Here is a 16699-nt window from a genome sequence, read left to right on the forward strand (position 1 = left end):
TTAAAATTGTGTTATTTACTTTTTGATAATTAAATATATTCAATAATATATGATTAATATATTGTAAATGATTAATACTAATATATAATAATTAATAGATTATATTAATAATAAATAATAATTAATAGTAACAAGAGTTATAATAAGAAAAAGTCACAAAAAGCTCCCAAAACGCTACTCCTATGTAGCGTTTCAATAAGCCAGCTTATGGTCATCCAAACACGTACACATAAAATAAGCTAGCTTATGTTTGCCAAACAATACATAACTAATTATGTTTTGATTAGATTAAATTAAAATTAATTAAACAAACAAATGAAAAACATATTCAAGTATTAATTATCATTTAGTTGGGTTCAACTATTAATTAACCAAGACATAATTTAACTGGATTTTCTCATTTGAAATGTCTTATAATTAATTAATTAATTTACAACTTTTGAAAATAGTTTTCAAAAATTAAAATTTACAAAAAGGCTAAATAATAGGTCTATAGGCAAAGAAAAAGGGGTGCTAGACTACTAGTAGGTAATAAATCAAATCTTCGTATAGTTAATGAATTAAAGCGAAACCACTAGGTTAGATCTCGTCTTTGATCACTGGGCTTGTTAATTGAGGCAGCATGGAAAGAAATCAGATAACTTGCACAGTCCAAAATCGAAAACAGAAGAGTTTAGAAAAATAAAATAGATTTTATTTTAATTCCCTAAATAACTTGTAAATTAAAATCAGAGTTATATGTAGGGGTTGTTTGTTTACCTCTTAATAGTTCCATTAAGAGACAACCTCTGAACCGTTAAGAGGTGAATCTTGTATGGCAAATTTTTTTTTTGTCTCTTAATGGTTCTAAAATCATCTGAATAATTTTGTATCATAAATCTCACTTAACCATTAAGAGCCATAATTTCATTGTACATAATTAGTAAACAATTATATTTCATTTTGCACTATAAAAATCCATTTTTTGATTTATTTCATTATTTTTTTAAAAACTCCTCGAACTCAACTCAATTCATCCGATTACTACAGGGATGAACCCAATCCGGAATATGAACCATAAAATATGGGAACCGGATTCGATTCCATTATGAGTTCGAGCAAACCGCTCATGAGAGCCTCTTAATCATTCTGACCACTTAATCATTCAACAATTACCAAACAACTCCTAAATGTTATCATCCAACAAAAAAAATTGGAAAATTCAAAACGAAGTCCAACATTTATTTATTTTTGTATTAGATTCTTTATTTAATAATAAAACAAGATCTAATGCACATTGATGATAAGTAAAATACATAAATAGCTCTTGAATTATATTTTGTTGTTTTTATTTAGGGGCTGTTTACCAAACACTTACCCGATGAGCGTTTACCGGTAAAATTAACACTACCATTTACTTAACGGATAAGATTTTAGTCCACCAAAACGGTATTGTATGCAACAATTTACCCGGTAAGCACTTACCGTGGTAAGAGTTGTTGCCTTCACTTACCGAGCAAGACTCTTTGTATTTGTCTCACTCTTACCATGTAAGATTATTGATCCTTTCCATATTCATCCAGTAAGGTAAAATGACTTGGTGTTCACTTACTCGAGTAAGCATTTGGTAAACGGCTCATTAGTCAATTAAAGTACATATTTTTCAGCATCAGTACCTAACTCGTCTAGAGACCGGTGCCAACCCATGTCTCTAGATCCTAACCTATGGCTATGCTCGGGTTCCACCCTCCTGTGTCCATACCAACATCTACGCAACTCTAATAAAGAATTGAAAACTCACCTTTAAAACGTTGTCGAGTCTTCATTCTTCAATGTCCATTTCCGGTTTAATTTATCTTGATATAATAACTGACTGATGCTTCTTCCTGGTTCTTATATAAATCTGTTCAAATTTTCGTTGGTTGGGTTATGATTGAATTGAAGATTCTTACACACCATTCCTCATTTTGTTAGTTCGTAAAGTGAACAGTGAGAAGAAGACGAGATTTAGCCAGGTATCAACGACTTCCAATATTAAGGTTTAAAGATTATAGCTGATTTGATTTCTTGCTTTTTTGTGATTTAGATTTAAATTTTAGACAGCGACTTTGATCAGTGATTAGTAAGATTTGGTGTGAACAGGTGATTTAGAAAACATGGATCATTGAACATAAAACACTGGTATTTGCTATTACTTTTGTTTAACATGTAAATCAAGAGAAAAACTCAGTCTACTATTAATAAATAACGATTTCCATTTTAACAAACAATGATTGAATATTTCATGTTTTTTTTAATTGTTTTACAGTTATAACTTTGGATACTGTATTTTTTTTCCCTTTTCAAATATATATATCTGTTACAATGAAACAAATTATGCATGTTATCTGATATATTTGTATAAAATGTTAAGTTCAACCACCGGTGTTAAAAGACTTGTGTTCCCCTTATATAGATAAGGGGGTGTTTGGGATTGCTTATAAAAATAACTTATTGACTTATTTCGGTGTCACATTAATAATAAGCACTTTTGAGTGTTTGGATAAACAGTTTATACCAGTGCAAAACCGGTAATAAGAAGTTTTTGAATAAGTTAAATCATTATAATTTATAATAAATTGATAAAAACTTTTGTAAAAAAACATTAGTTATTTCAAATAAGCAAAATCCAAACACCCCTAAAATAGAACAAAGATGTTAATGGTAAATGAGAAATTTACATTTTTAGCCTTTAGCTTGGTCATGTGCCCAAGATGTGACATAGTTTGATGGGCATGTGACATAGTCAATTACCTTTGTGGATCCAAATGATACAATATCGATTATTTTGGGTAAAAAGTGTAAAAAAAGGATTTTGGATGGACTAAATATGCATGAAGGTATAAAGTGTATGGACATAATTTGTAGTTACACTCCACTACTGTCGAGCTCTGACCAAGACCACACCATTGGAGAGGCGAAGCAAACAAAGGTCTCGATCCGACTGCAAATATGGGCGGTAAGTTCAATTCAATCTTTCAAAAACTGAGGGTTTTTAAGTGGTTTTCTTAAAGAACGAATGCTTTTCAGATGTTAACTTGCAGAATAGTAATGATTCATCTCAAATTTCTTTCAATTTTTGGATGAATTTGACGACGCAGGGAGTGAAAAAGTAGTAGCAGTGGAATGTAGTTCGAGTTTATGGCTAGCATCAAATCCAAGCAAGAGATGGGGGGAATTGTTCTTCCTTCTCTACACACCCTTTTGGCTCACTCTTTGCCTCGGTATTGTCGTTCCTTACAAGCTCTACGAGGTACCTCTTTTCGACTTTATGGTTTTCGTGTATATATATGTACCTGTGTTCATCAATCGAATCCCATTGTTATGAAGTGCGATCAGTAGGAAATCTGAGTTATTCTGAGTTTTTGAATTTGTTTGATAGATTTATGGGTTATAAGAATATGGAAAATGTGATTGAACATGGCATATATTCGACAATTGGAGATGCAATTGGCTGAAATCATAAGATTGGAACTAGTTCATCAGTTTTGAATGATGGGACATTGGAAGTTGGCTTCCCCAATTCATAATGTAAATCTAGTTTAGTAGTTTAGGGGTTGTTACTTATTGCTCCACCATTTCCACAAGGAAGCTACCTTTTGGTATTTCTGGTGTCAAAACTACTAATCTTTTGATACTTGATGCTTTACCACCAACATTTCTCAATTGAAATGATATTAAAGTATTTTTTGTGGTCATCAAATGTTCTTGAAAAGGTTAAACCCTATTCATTTTGAACTTAAGAAGTAACTCATTTCACTTCCCAAAGTTCAAGTGTAGCATCATTTTTCTACATGTACAGATGGAGTTATGGGATTTAATTTACATCGGGTTATAGATTCTCTAATTTGATGTATTTTTTTTATGCTTTACTGTCTAGATACATTGCGGTTTCATTGTATCAATAATTTGTTGGTAGGAACAAGTTAGTAACTTAACTTATCAACTATACTTGTTTTATGGTTTGATAGAGCCTAAAACTCACTGCTTTAATTTGCAATCATAACGAATTCATGACATCATGCATAGCTCACTCGTATCTTCATGTTGTCTAGTTATATCTAATAATACGTTACCTGTTTGCTTTATATGATTCTCATTAACAGGATTTCAAGGAGTTGGAGTACTTGCTTCTAGGACTCATATCCGTGCTTCCAGCTTTTCTTTTACCAATTTTTATGGTCGGAAAGGTGAATCTTGCATGCTCTTCTACATATGCTTTCATTGCAAAGATTGAATGAGGCTTCAATGCATATTCTCTTGAAAATTCTTGGATCAAAATTTAATACGATAGCAAGTCTCAATCGACCAAGCAGATTAAATGAAGCTACTCCCATTGAGTTGCATTTGCTCTTTATGAAGCAATCTATAGACTTCATGGGATGCCAATTAATTGTTATGAGCCATCGTTTTCGAATAGCCATCTTTCATTTTGCAGTTTATTATAATACCAATCTTTTCATTTATTTAAGTTTGAATTAGATGTTGGTATTGGGTGTTTTATACTATGGAATCACGGGATAGGAAGAATTAAACAACTAATATCTTGTTGCATGCATTTTAATTTCATATGGCTAAAACATTGTACTGATGTGATGAATATCTCAACAATGGAATTTGTAAAGAGGACCCCATCGACTTATGTGATAAATATAAGAAACAAATATGAAGATTCAGAGATATTTATATTTTTTTTTACTTCATGTGGTTCTTCCAGGCTGATCGTAACCTCCATTGGAAGGATCGATATTGGGTGAAGGCAAGTATCTTTTTGCTGATTCAGAATCTACTTGATTTCTGCAAGTACATTGCACTTGAATTTGTTTAATTCAAATGTTCAATATATCATGCAGCCAATCTTTAATTTAGAACATGGCCTTGTTTGGTTGAATTGCTTGCCTTTTATTTTGCTACACAAACATAGCAGTAGAATTATGTTGATTGATTGCATAGATACAAACATAATATCTATTGAAGATTGTTGATTTGTCCAGAAAGAATCCCCTCGCTTCTTTAACCGTACATGTTTTACACGAATTTACCTACTTTATGCGTAAAAGTTTGTTTTAATTGACTAGAGTGGAGAAATGGCATAGGTTGCATACTCAGATAGTAGGTCTAGCATTCCACAAATTTGATCACTTTTGAGTAGGTTTTCATCTCAATTCTGCCAGGTTACTGAACATATATAGGAATTTGAGGATGGAACTTGTTTGATGATTCTAGAAAAACTCAGATTTCCTTTCACTGATAGAAATTTCCGCTCAAAGACGAGGTTTTCTAAATAGTTATTTGGTTGGATTTCCTTAAGAGGTCTTCTGCTAATAATGACCAATTTTTAGATGCCCCAATCCCCATAATGTGTGCCAAAACTTATTTCATCATGTGAATTACATGTTTATTCTAAACATTGCATTTTGGTTGATTTATTGAGGATTATGGGACATTCAAAGCATATGCAATTTTTGGAAGCAGCGTTGGCCGTACCTTACAGGGCTTAACTAATTTCCACCCTCCCAATTCTAGGCCGGTAGTGTGTAAAGCCAACCAAACCAAATGAAATGCACCCGGTATATCCCACCCGAAGGTGGGGTCTGGGACTCTGGGAGGGGTGAGATGTACGCTGAGTTGACTTCTACCCTCAAAGAGTAGAGCGGTTGTTTTAGTGAAGACCCCCAGTTTGGGAGAAGGCGAAAAAGATAGAAAGTTTCCCCATAGAAAAGGAGGGAATAGCAAAAGGGAAGGGTTCGGAAAAGAACCTGAACACAGGAAAATCGAGTTAGAAGTAAACAACAAGAAAACAGGAAAGTTACCCCAATAGTGTGTATTCTAGCTATATTCTGTTGACTGTTGCTTGCTAGTTAACCATGATTCCAATAGAGCTCGTAGTTATCTACATGACTGAATGACATGCTGTCATCACCATATAAACTTCTTCCCACTTCAAAATTTGTCTGATATCTATATATTGATGCAGGCAAGTTTATGGATAATTATCTTTAGCTATGTCGGGAATTACTTTTGGACCCATTATTTTTTCACAGTGCTCGGTGCTTCATACACCTTCCCATCATGGAAGATGAACAATGTAAGCCATGATGCTAGTTGATTAGTCTGATAAAGTCCTCATCCTTTGTGGTTTCCTTTTTTCTTTTTACATATGATTATTAAAAAATAAATCTCCGATCTTTCAAATTTCTTTGCAGGTGCCCCACACAACCTTCCTGTTGACAAACGTCTGCTTCTTGTTTTACCATGTTACGTCAAATATGACACTTCGTAGACTACAGCATTCTGTTGCTCACTTGCCGGTGAAAACACAGTGGATTATCAAGTCTGCATGGATCCTAGCTCTTTCGTACTTTATTGCATATCTGGAGACCGTGGCCATTTCAAACGTAGGTGGCCATTTCTTATTTCGCTATTAGATGTCTCGATTATAGATGTGTGAAGCATGAGTAGTGACCAATACGCCCTTTTCGATCCTGAGATATTTAGGTCTATAACCTTCAATGAGATTTTAATTAAAGCCATGACCTTCTGATGAGTATAAAGTCATTTTTCTTTTAATAGGTCAAAAGGTCATGATAGTTTCTCTCTTAGTATTAGAGGGAGAAGTGAATTCTCCATCTCATAATTATATTCAGGTGATTTATTGAAATAACGATCTTACTTGTTTTGAACTCTTGCAGTTCCCTTATTATACATTTGTGGACCGAACGTCTATGTACAGAGTTGGTTCCTTGTTTTACGCCCTCTACTTTCTCGTTAGCTTCCCAATGTTTCTAAGGTAAGAACTTGCTCCTTTGCCGTGTGTTTTTGGAATTATAAATAGTGCAATTCACTTCCTGACAGCGCAATCAAACTTTTGGAACACATTTTGATCATTTTTTCACGTAAACAACTTCTCTACTTAGGGTAGAGGTAGCGTAAGCATACATCCTACCTTACCCTACCCTACACAGACCCTACTCGGTTTGGGATTTTACTGAGCTTGTTTGATTTGGTTTGCTTGCTAATGTGCAAATCGTGCATATGCTTATAGGATCGATGAGAAAGTGGGAGATCCATGGGACTTGCCAAGAGTAGCCATCGATGCTTTGGGGGCGGCTATGCTTGTGACTATAATACTCGATTTGTGGCGCCTTTTCTTGGGTCCTATTGTTTCTGTGGCGGACACCAAACAATGTGCTCAACCTGGCCTGCCGTGGTTCCCAGTACACACCGAGCTCTAATTTAACATGTTATTTGTACTTTAGATGCATTGTATGGATCCGATTATTCAGATGTTAACTGATGTTTCACAATCTTCGTATAATAAATTAAGGTGGCGTTTGGTTCGCATATTCTGGAGGAATCTGATGGAATTGGAATGTTGAATTCCGTTGACCAAATTCCATTCCCTCGTTTGATTCATTCTTTTTCACGAAAGGAATCTTCAAAATCTTACAAATTCCTCAAATAAAGGAATTTAACATTCCTTAGCAATTACATGATATTTTGATGGAATGAAATCTCTATCTTCATTATACCAAATATGTTACTCTAATCTCATAAAACTCAATATGACCATCGTCGACCACTTCCGACCACTATTGATCTGAACCACCGCCGACCACGACCACCGACTATCACCGATCTGAACCATCACCGACCACCACCACCGACTATCACCGCTGATCTGAACCACCGCCGACCACTACCAATCTAAACCACCATCGGACACCGCCGATCTGAGCCATCAATGATCTGATTCATCGTCAATCTGAACCACTGCCGATAACCGTCATCTGAACCACCATGGATCACCACCGATCTGAACCATCACGGACCACCACCGATCTGAACCACCGCCGACCACCGTCGATTTAGTAATGTCTTTTGGCTTATAATTACATTTGGGGTTGTGTATTTTATATTGTTTTACATATTAAATAATTATTTTATTTAAGTAATTTTAGTTTTAAAAAAATTAGAATTTTCAAAAAGGGTATTTTGGTCATTTACCAATATTTTATTCCAATTCTAAAACTACATTCTGTAAACCAAACAGACAGATTCCAATTTCTTAACAGATTCCATTCCAATGTCGGCCAACCTAACATGTGGTCAAACTTGACAACATTTCTTTCCAATTCTTTCAAAGTCAATTTCCTTTAACAGATTCCATTCCATCAAAAAACATTTTGCGAACCAAACGCCATGATTTACGATTCAGCAAGTACATGATTGGGTCTGAAAGATCAGATGTACATACACATTTCCTCTACCCAAAGAATATGACAACTATTTCCCGGAATTGAATAGAGTTTTCCAACAAGCAGAATATGTAGGAAAATTGGTATGTTTATATGAATAAATTGAGAGGCTCCCAAGAACATATATATATAAATGTCATTGATAAATCACAACACTAGTTACAAAATTGTCTTCAATACATTATTATCAGTAACAAAAAAAACTATATATATATATATATATATATATATTGCAATGAGACTCACAGAAAACAATCTGACAAGAAATCTAAGACTCGAGCGAAATGCGTTGCTCTTACTACTCCAACCATCGGTATATTACGCGCCTCGAAACCAAACCTTCTCCTTCCTGTGTCTTACAATCAAAAACTCTATAACTAGAAGCTTATTTCACCTTGTTTATCTTGAGGGGCAACCAACTGCCACAAAGACTGGTATGCTGGAATTTTAGCTGCTTCAACCCCAAGAACCGCAAGGTTGCGCCCATATTCCTGACCACAAACAAAGATCGAATATTTTAATTATTACCAAACCAAACAAACTCAGTATATCCCACTTGAAAGCAGGGTTGGGGTGGGATCCTCTACCTGAAAAAATAAAGCGGTTGTTTCCAGCTAGTGCAAAAGTGAATATTTGATCATAACGGGTTTAAATTACTCGATGACATTATTACTCGATTATATAGATATATGGAGAGTATTCAAGTATGCATACCTGAATGTCAAGAAATAACTGCATGCAAATTCTATCTGTTTCAGAAACATTATGGTCCGACACGTCTGAGCTTGCTCCAGCTCGCCTCTGAGCACCTTTACGTATTCTCTGAAGGGAAGTCTCTGTTTTTCTTGCCTGGTTGAGAATGTAAGAATGGTCAATCGGGAGAACTCAAGATTAAAGAGTTCATATACTTGTTTCATGCTTTACCGTGTTGACAATATCAGCAGCCAACTCATTGTAACGACCAGTAATCTTGAAGGCAGCACCTTGTACGAGTTTACCTTTGGTTTCTTCTGTCAAATACGTGGATGCTCGCTCACCATCTAGAAAGACCTGGATACCATATGATGGTTTAGAAATCGTTTTGTTTTTGTTACTACAAGGGGTTTACAGAAGTTTATGTCTTACACAAGCAAGCAAATCATCAAACACAAAGGAATGATTAGAAAGAATTTAGCCGTACAAAAAAGATGGAACTTAAACACACATTCAAACAGTAATGGTTGTGCCTCAGTGGAATGTATACCCGTGCGGGCGTTCAATTGATGCTCTTCCGAATCTAAATCTAAATAAGAAAATGATGGATACCTTCAAGGGCCGCAACACCCCTGACACGTAATGCGAATGTCTCACTGGAGGTGGTTTTTTAGTCATCCTGTAAGCAGCAACTATCCCATGCAGTTGTTTCAATTCCTACATTTATGTATCAAAGCATGTTATCAGTAAGGATAATATTGCAAAAAAGTATCAAACAGGAAATCTTGATAATCAAGTGCCTTAAATGTTTATTAGGGTACCTCATTAGACTTTTCAACTAATGTTTCGATGATTGAATCAATCACAGAAGGGACAAGATCTTTAAGAGATTTTCCACCTTGCAAAATGCTGTGTTTAACGAGATCAAGTACTTCGGTCGAGCAGGAATTAAGAATCTCAAAAACGTCATCAACGTAGTTGCCACAAACCTCTGCAGCTAGATGATCTAAATCATGAATTATCTGCAAGACGAAACAAAAAGTATTATCACAAAATCTCATGAGATGATAGAACAACACCTACATCATAGTTTGAGAGGAAAAAACGTTTGTAATCTTAATGCATACGTGGGAATTTTTATGGACAGATTTTGTATCCTTGTAGTTCTTCATACCATATTGCGGTGAGGAAAAAAGTTACTGATAGGAAACCTAGTTTACAATAGTGAAAGCATAAAGGCTGCATGTGCCTAGTGTCCAGACCATAGACTTAATTTAATATACTGAATGAGAATCAAAAGGTTTAAAGATTGCTGGGTCTGGTCATCCTCTTCAGCCATCATGTTCAACCATCCTGTGAATCATTTGGTTATGTTCTGTTTAGGTCAGCCAACAATTTCTGCCATATAGCTAAATTTGGTTCAGTCGATTTATGTTTTTGGTACTAATGCCCATCCTTTTGTTTCCAGTGTCTAGGTAGCGTAATCATGTACTGTCAGATAGTACAGAAATGAAGGGAGTCATCTTATAATGCCAACACAGGTTGCGTGTTGCAGTGACACCCATATGACATGCACCCTGATGCTCTCAATAACTGTTTTGTTCCATTGTCTGTCTGTTGAATACTTTAACGGGAAATGCTTAATCAGACACATCCACTGTCTGGCAAAGCAGATTCTGACTAGCAACTGACACCCGTGGATCTTTTGTAGCTCCCAAGCCCCATCCAGACTATGTTTTACTGCTCAATGCAATTGCAATCTTGAGGCATTAGATTTTGAGTGGTTTTCCAATTCTCAAAATTTCACATGGGTATGAATAGGGAAGTCGAGAGGAGGCATCCAGAAAGGAACGGAAATCTAGAATATTCAGAGTCAGTATTAGGAATCCAGGAAGCCATCAATGATTTCCTTTTCGGTCTGTTTTCATTTATGTCACTATATGGTCTCTTCAAAAGTTCCATCTCTATTTTGCTTGTCAAGTAGGGTGATTAATATCTATTCTGCAACTTGGGGAGAAACAGTTGAGAAATATGAGTAGCAGTAGCTAAAAGGTGTGGTTTAAATGTTTAAGTATCCCTTATAAATTCTAATGAACATTCTTATGAACCCTTAACGTATGAAAAGAAGCATGAAGTGATACATACATAAACAAAATCATCTGGAGCAGCAGCAAGGGCCCATTCGAATGGAGAGTTGGTGCCTGAGTTACGTGTTCTGCGAGCAGACAGTCCAGCTGACAACCAATTTGCGTACCTATAGATAAAAAATTCCAGATGTCAGACATTAATTTAACAAAATTAAGTTGATCTAAATCTGATTGCCAAATTGACCTAGATACAAGCTGCAATGTTAAGCGAAGAAATTTGTCGGAGATAGAAATGACAAGAACATCTTCTCTCCAACAGGATCTGAGGCATTCCATAAGAGTAAGACTTTGCTTCAATGTCATGTATTGAGAACCTCCCTGCTCAGAATCTGACTTCTGAATTGGGGTAAGACCAGAACCTACGAGTGCAGAATCTAAAGAACCAGCAATTTCCTGAAATCTGCAAACAACGTACACTTAAATCAGCCTCCAATCCCTTAATTTTCTTTCACATTGGTTTATGTACTACCTCTAATGCAGGACAGAATGAGAAGAAAATAGTGGTTTAAATTTTAGAGATTGACACAGAAAGGAAATTGCTGGGACCTTAATGAGAAATACACCCCAATGTTCCATAGTCGCATGAAATCTACATATACAGCCTCAGCTCGAAAGTTGGCAACAGCAGATCTAGATGGACAGTATCCTAGCATGACAACACGAAGTTACAATCAAAAGTGGTCCTTATACCAAGATGTTAACAAGCCAAATACAAATACAGATACATGAAATCAGAATTTATTCTACTACCTTCTAAATCAGCCAGGAAACCTAGACTTGATTTGTAATTTTTCAGGAACTCAGTAGGCCTTCCAGGAGAAAAGGCCCCTGGCTTTCCCTGTTGGATTGCCCAAAGAACCTCCTTAAGTATTGAATTGGCAAGGAAGCTAAATACATGCAAACCCGAATTTTCTGCAATTGAGAGACAATCATATAACCATCAAAAAGCTCTGTTACTTTTCAAGCCGGAATCCCGTGCAGCAGTTTGGGAACAAAGATAGAAAGCAAAAGGAGTCATACAACAATGTAGAGCACCAAAGTTTTGTTTGTAGAGACAGGTCATCCAGAATGAAGTAAACGAGTGTAAGTCTCCAAATGGAGTTTAAACCAGGCAATAAATGGAAGCAAGGTCAAATAAGTACATTCAAAACATTGATGCTTTGAATCCATAGCAAAGTTTTTTTAAAAGGTGAGTGGAAGAGAAATTTGAGAATTGAATAACACAACTCAAGTAATCATATCAAGAAGATCGTGGTTGAAACCTCCAGTTATCAGAGTTTTCAACCGCTTCATCTCATAACAATATCATGCAAAGCAATGAAATTGAGCAAGTTATTCACACCTTGGATATAGCAATTATAAATCAAAAGTTCAGAGCCAGTTTTACCCTAGATCTTGGTTAACATAAGATATGACCATATAGCTACTTCTTTTTGGCAATAAGGGTATTGTATCGGGACATTACAGCTACTTGATCCATATCAAGAAACTCCCATGACCAATAAAATGTAGCATGAACTGAGAAATACTTCATTGAAGTGTATGATGCACCAAAAGGCAATAGTTAGTCAAATGCCTCAAATTTCAATAGGCAAGGCCTTAAATTACTGATCGTATAGCATGACCATACCTGTTGAAGAAATCTCCAACAAAAATGTACAATCTTCGGCAATAAGATGCTTGATTTGTTTGTAGTCTTCTTCAAGCTCATCCCCAATAGACCCACCAACCACTCCTGGTGCACTGTATGGAATCACCTTTTGAACTAAAGGTGCCACAACTGTTGAGCGGAATATCTCTTCTGCATTTCGGGTGTTGTCTACAGCAGCGTAAGCACGTAAGCAATTGTATACTGCATTTGCATCCTTGTGTATCAATCCATCTACAAAACAGTGTCCCAAGCTTGTATCCAACAATGAGCTAGCATTTTGTATCCTCTTTTCCATGTTCTCAATAAAAGGCAGGTTCTGTACTGCCGTTAACAGAGAAAGAATGTGTGTAAGTTACTAAGATACTATTGAGAGCATTTTTCAAAGCATCATATCCTTTCCAAACCACCATCCTCGAATGCTAGCAAGCCGAACATAGAGAAAAATAGTAAGTATTTGATAACAATGTGGATAACATCTACTGCAAAAATCTAGGTGCCAAGTTGCCAACATTTAGCTCATCATACATTATAACCATGCGGCAACTTGAATTAACAAGGGGGCAGCATTCAGTTCATCGTATATTTAAACATGTGACAACTTGAATTAACAAAGGGAACAGTTACCAACATGATGTCACTTGACAAGACAAGAGGGTTGGTACTATTGTGTTGACCACCACTTATGCGGTTTGGTCAGCAAAAGTAGAATATAGGTCCTTCCAAGGTTTTTGGTAGGTTAATTAAAGTAAGATCGGAATGATAATTCAACCAACAGAACTTCCACAAACTTAATGATCAAGAACAGCCTGTAAAATCACTTATATAACATGGATGCAGTGGAAAGACCTTGGCATGAGCAAAGTAGAACTTTAGCCTGTTCATTTCACTGGCAATTCTCTCCAAAAGCATGCTTTGGGTTTCCCTGAGAATTATTCCAGTTTCAGCATGCTGTATAGAGACACCATTACTTAAATGACCCCTTTCTGCCGTCTGTAGATCTCCATTGAATCCATCAGCAGGCACACTATGCAGCTCCTTTATTAGTTTCTCAACCTGTAATCGCAACAACAAAAATGCATAAATCCCTAAATTTACTTGATATTCCAAAAGTGAATGGGCACAGGACAACTAAACTTTCAAGCATATATTCAAGATCAATAGTATAAAATTCTTGCAGCAATCTAATGGTAAAATTAAACTGAGCTATAGATGAAGTCCCAACCTTTTAGCAAATCTTTTTGCCAACACTTCCTTATTAAGAATACAAGTAGCAGCTATTCATTAGCAGGTAGGGGAGTGGAATCTTTGTGTCTCTGTATCTAAAAAGAGAACCTTTTCTGTCTGAATCGATATTATTCCATTTAACCATATTAAATGCCTATTTACAACTATTGAAGTCTAGCATGCTACAGTTTATCTCCAAATAGTCAGTAACGTGCTCTTCAACATAATTTCTCTTATAAGTCAAGCAAAATATTTGGTTAGTTGATGACATTGCAGTTCATATTACCAAGTTACCAGTCACATGAAGCTGCTAAACCTTCCAAATACATACTAATGATGCTCATATGTGAGACAGAAGTCATCATCAGTTTCCAAGATGAAAATGGCAAATACATTAGCTGTTTCGTAATTAAGCACTCTGATACACACTCAAATAAAATCAGAATGAAACTGACATTGCAGTCGGATGATTGATGGTTTTCCAGCAATTCAAGAAGCTGGGTCTCCCTAACTACTGACAAATCAGATCACAAATAAGATACCATTCTGCTACACCTCTCACAGCTATTCAACAGACTATTCCTGCTACTTTCCAATCCTACGCCCTTATAATAGAAACTCAACATTCCTATATTACCCATGTTCCTCTTATCTATTACTATTACATTATTATAACTAATTCCAACTCTACCCTTTACCCCCAGCATACATATCTGATAGCAACTTCTAGGGTATAACACACTCTTGGCCAAAAAAATTGTTCAGACCAGTGTGTAAAAATCATGACCAGAAGTTTATCATGGACAACAATATATACTGTGTATTTTTATAAAGTTCGGAAAATGGGCATTGGACGTGAAACATAGGAAGTTCAACAGATCATAAGTGCATCCAAGTATCCTCAATTACTCAAACCTCTACTTAGATCACCAATCAGCAATTCAGTTAGGTTTAATAAAAGGGTACCTTGTGAACCCATGATCCTATATCCATAGCATTAGTGTTCAAATCCTAAAGATCACAAGGTATATCTGACTATATAATACATCAGTTCCTCAAATTCTCTTTCCAAGTCCCTTGGAAACTGCAACATTTGATATCTATATAGTGTTTGAGTATGGACAAGTGTGCCCTCTATAGCGAAAAAACATATGACCCTCGTGGACCAAAATCAGTAAAGAGTCAGATCATTTATGATATGGTAAACCTGTAATATTAACATGAACATTTGCCAAATGTGGAAATGTTGCAATTTCTATGGAAATTAATAATGGAAATAATAGCAGTTCTCAAGGCTGGGGTACCGTGTTAACAATGGTTATCAAGTTAACTACAAAAAGTTACTCGGATCCAAAACACCATTTCAATTCAACAACTTGTTCAAAACGAGATCAACTAAAAGAAATTCAGCCCGTAAAAGCGTAGCTTGGGAATCCAGATGTGCGTATCGATGTAAACCATGGGAGGCCAGTTCTGTAACATCACTCCGAGATCACTTAAATCCACATCAAATATCCTGACAATTAGAAAGCTGCTAAAGGTGATTAGGCTCCGAAGTTCACATTACCTTGGAGACGACATGAGAAGTATCAAGCAAAAGTTCCAAGATCTCTCTAGCAGCAGACGCTTCCGCTCTTTGCCTAAGCCCACCCTGTAATGACAAAAGCGACCCTTCAACCGCCCCACGGAACCCCAATATCTTCTCACGGATCTCAATGAGCGGTGCCCGCATACGCAAAACGGCGGCATCGACATCAACAAGTTTCGTGCTGAGATTCACGAAGTCAGCATAATCTCGGTTAATTAGCTCTACGAGTTCGTGTTTAAGGGATGAAAGATGGGACTGAAGCTCCGATCTTAGGGTTTCAAAGGGTACAAAAGTTCGTAGATCGGAGATGTAGGATTCCGAGTCGAAATCAGGGCTAAGGAATGAGGATTGTTTGAACCATAGGGGGTGTGAGTCGATTGGATCACCAAAGAGGTCGGCGGTGGCAGTACGCAGCGGAGTAGATAGTGGGGGTGGCGTCACCGGCGGCTGTTCCTGCTGGATCCCCATCGGAGAGTGAGATAGTTAGCCGTCCGTACCCTCCGCGCAGATTGAAATGTAAAACCGCTGAGGGAGGGATGAAGTTGAGAAGAATCGATCCAAGCATGAGCCTTTGGTACAATCTCATAAATTAAGAAAAAGTAAAATAAATAAATAATCTTTAATTTGATCATATATTATTGGGATGTTTACAATTGCTTATAAAAATATTTTATTGACTTATTCTGATATGATATCGGTAATAAGCATTTTTTGGGTGTTTGAATAAATAACTTATACCGGTGTCAAACCGGTAATAAGGAGTTTTTGAAGAAGTTAAACGCTTCTGATTTATAATAAGTTAATAAGTGCTTTTGTAAAAAAACATAAGTTGTTTCAAATAAGCAATATCAGACATCCCCTATATTGAGTCCACAAATTGAATTGATTGGATTCCACATTCATTAGGACAAGTGAAGGATTTGAAGTTCCTTTTATGACAAATGTAACGCATTCTATAATTTGGCTTTAAAAAGACAAAAATAATTTTGGTATATGATTTAACCAACACCAGTACACCACCCCCTTCCTCACCGCAATCCATCTCCCTCATCATGCTCGTCGCCACTCCCATTGCCCACCCACCCCAACCCAACCCAACCCAACCCAACCTCACCTTCAT

The 16699-nt window shown here is 36.2% G+C and overlaps 2 protein-coding genes across 2 annotated transcripts; one reads left to right on the plus strand and one right to left on the minus strand.

Annotated features, from left to right (window-relative positions):
* The first annotated feature begins 2917 nt into the window (after positions 1–2917).
* Positions 2918–7360, plus strand: LOC112509434 (cycloeucalenol cycloisomerase). Its single transcript, XM_025114395.1, has 8 exons — positions 2918–2977; positions 3120–3271; positions 4125–4208; positions 4736–4777; positions 5996–6106; positions 6225–6416; positions 6711–6808; positions 7064–7360. Exons 1-8 carry the CDS (start codon positions 2971–2973, stop codon positions 7251–7253), a joined length of 876 nt encoding a protein of 291 aa, XP_024970163.1. The 5' UTR covers positions 2918–2970; the 3' UTR covers positions 7254–7360.
* Positions 7361–8384: 1024 nt separating this feature from the next.
* Positions 8385–16086, minus strand: LOC112510469 (conserved oligomeric Golgi complex subunit 2). Its single transcript, XM_025115890.1, has 12 exons — positions 15559–16086; positions 13614–13820; positions 12747–13083; positions 11867–12028; positions 11663–11762; positions 11301–11516; positions 11115–11223; positions 9791–9991; positions 9582–9686; positions 9201–9326; positions 8991–9125; positions 8385–8767 (listed from the first exon to the last, which is right to left on the minus strand). Exons 1-12 carry the CDS (start codon positions 16045–16047, stop codon positions 8654–8656), a joined length of 2301 nt encoding a protein of 766 aa, XP_024971658.1. The 5' UTR covers positions 16048–16086; the 3' UTR covers positions 8385–8653.
* Positions 16087–16699: the final 613 nt, after the last annotated feature.

This window comes from Cynara cardunculus, assembly GCF_001531365.2.
Source record: "Cynara cardunculus var. scolymus isolate 2C chromosome LG 3, CcrdV1, whole genome shotgun sequence".
NCBI classification, from domain to species: Eukaryota; Viridiplantae; Streptophyta; class Magnoliopsida; order Asterales; family Asteraceae; genus Cynara; species Cynara cardunculus.

Bases quoted from the DNA above. Each gene is read 5' to 3' on its own strand.
- LOC112509434 (XM_025114395.1), top strand. The intron at 3,272-4,124 runs GTACCTCTTTTC...TCTCATTAACAG, and splicing joins TTCCTTACAAGCTCTACGAG to GATTTCAAGGAGTTGGAGTA. The intron at 4,778-5,995 runs GCAAGTATCTTT...ATATTGATGCAG, and splicing joins AGGATCGATATTGGGTGAAG to GCAAGTTTATGGATAATTAT.
- LOC112510469 (XM_025115890.1), bottom strand. From the start codon at position 16,047: ATGGGGATCCAGCAGGAACAGCCGCCGGTGACGCCACCCCCACTATCT. The intron at 13,821-15,558 runs GTAATGTGAACT...TTGCGATTACAG, and splicing joins CTTCTCATGTCGTCTCCAAG to GTTGAGAAACTAATAAAGGA. The intron at 9,687-9,790 runs GTACCCTAATAA...ACATAAATGTAG, and splicing joins TAGTTGAAAAGTCTAATGAG to GAATTGAAACAACTGCATGG.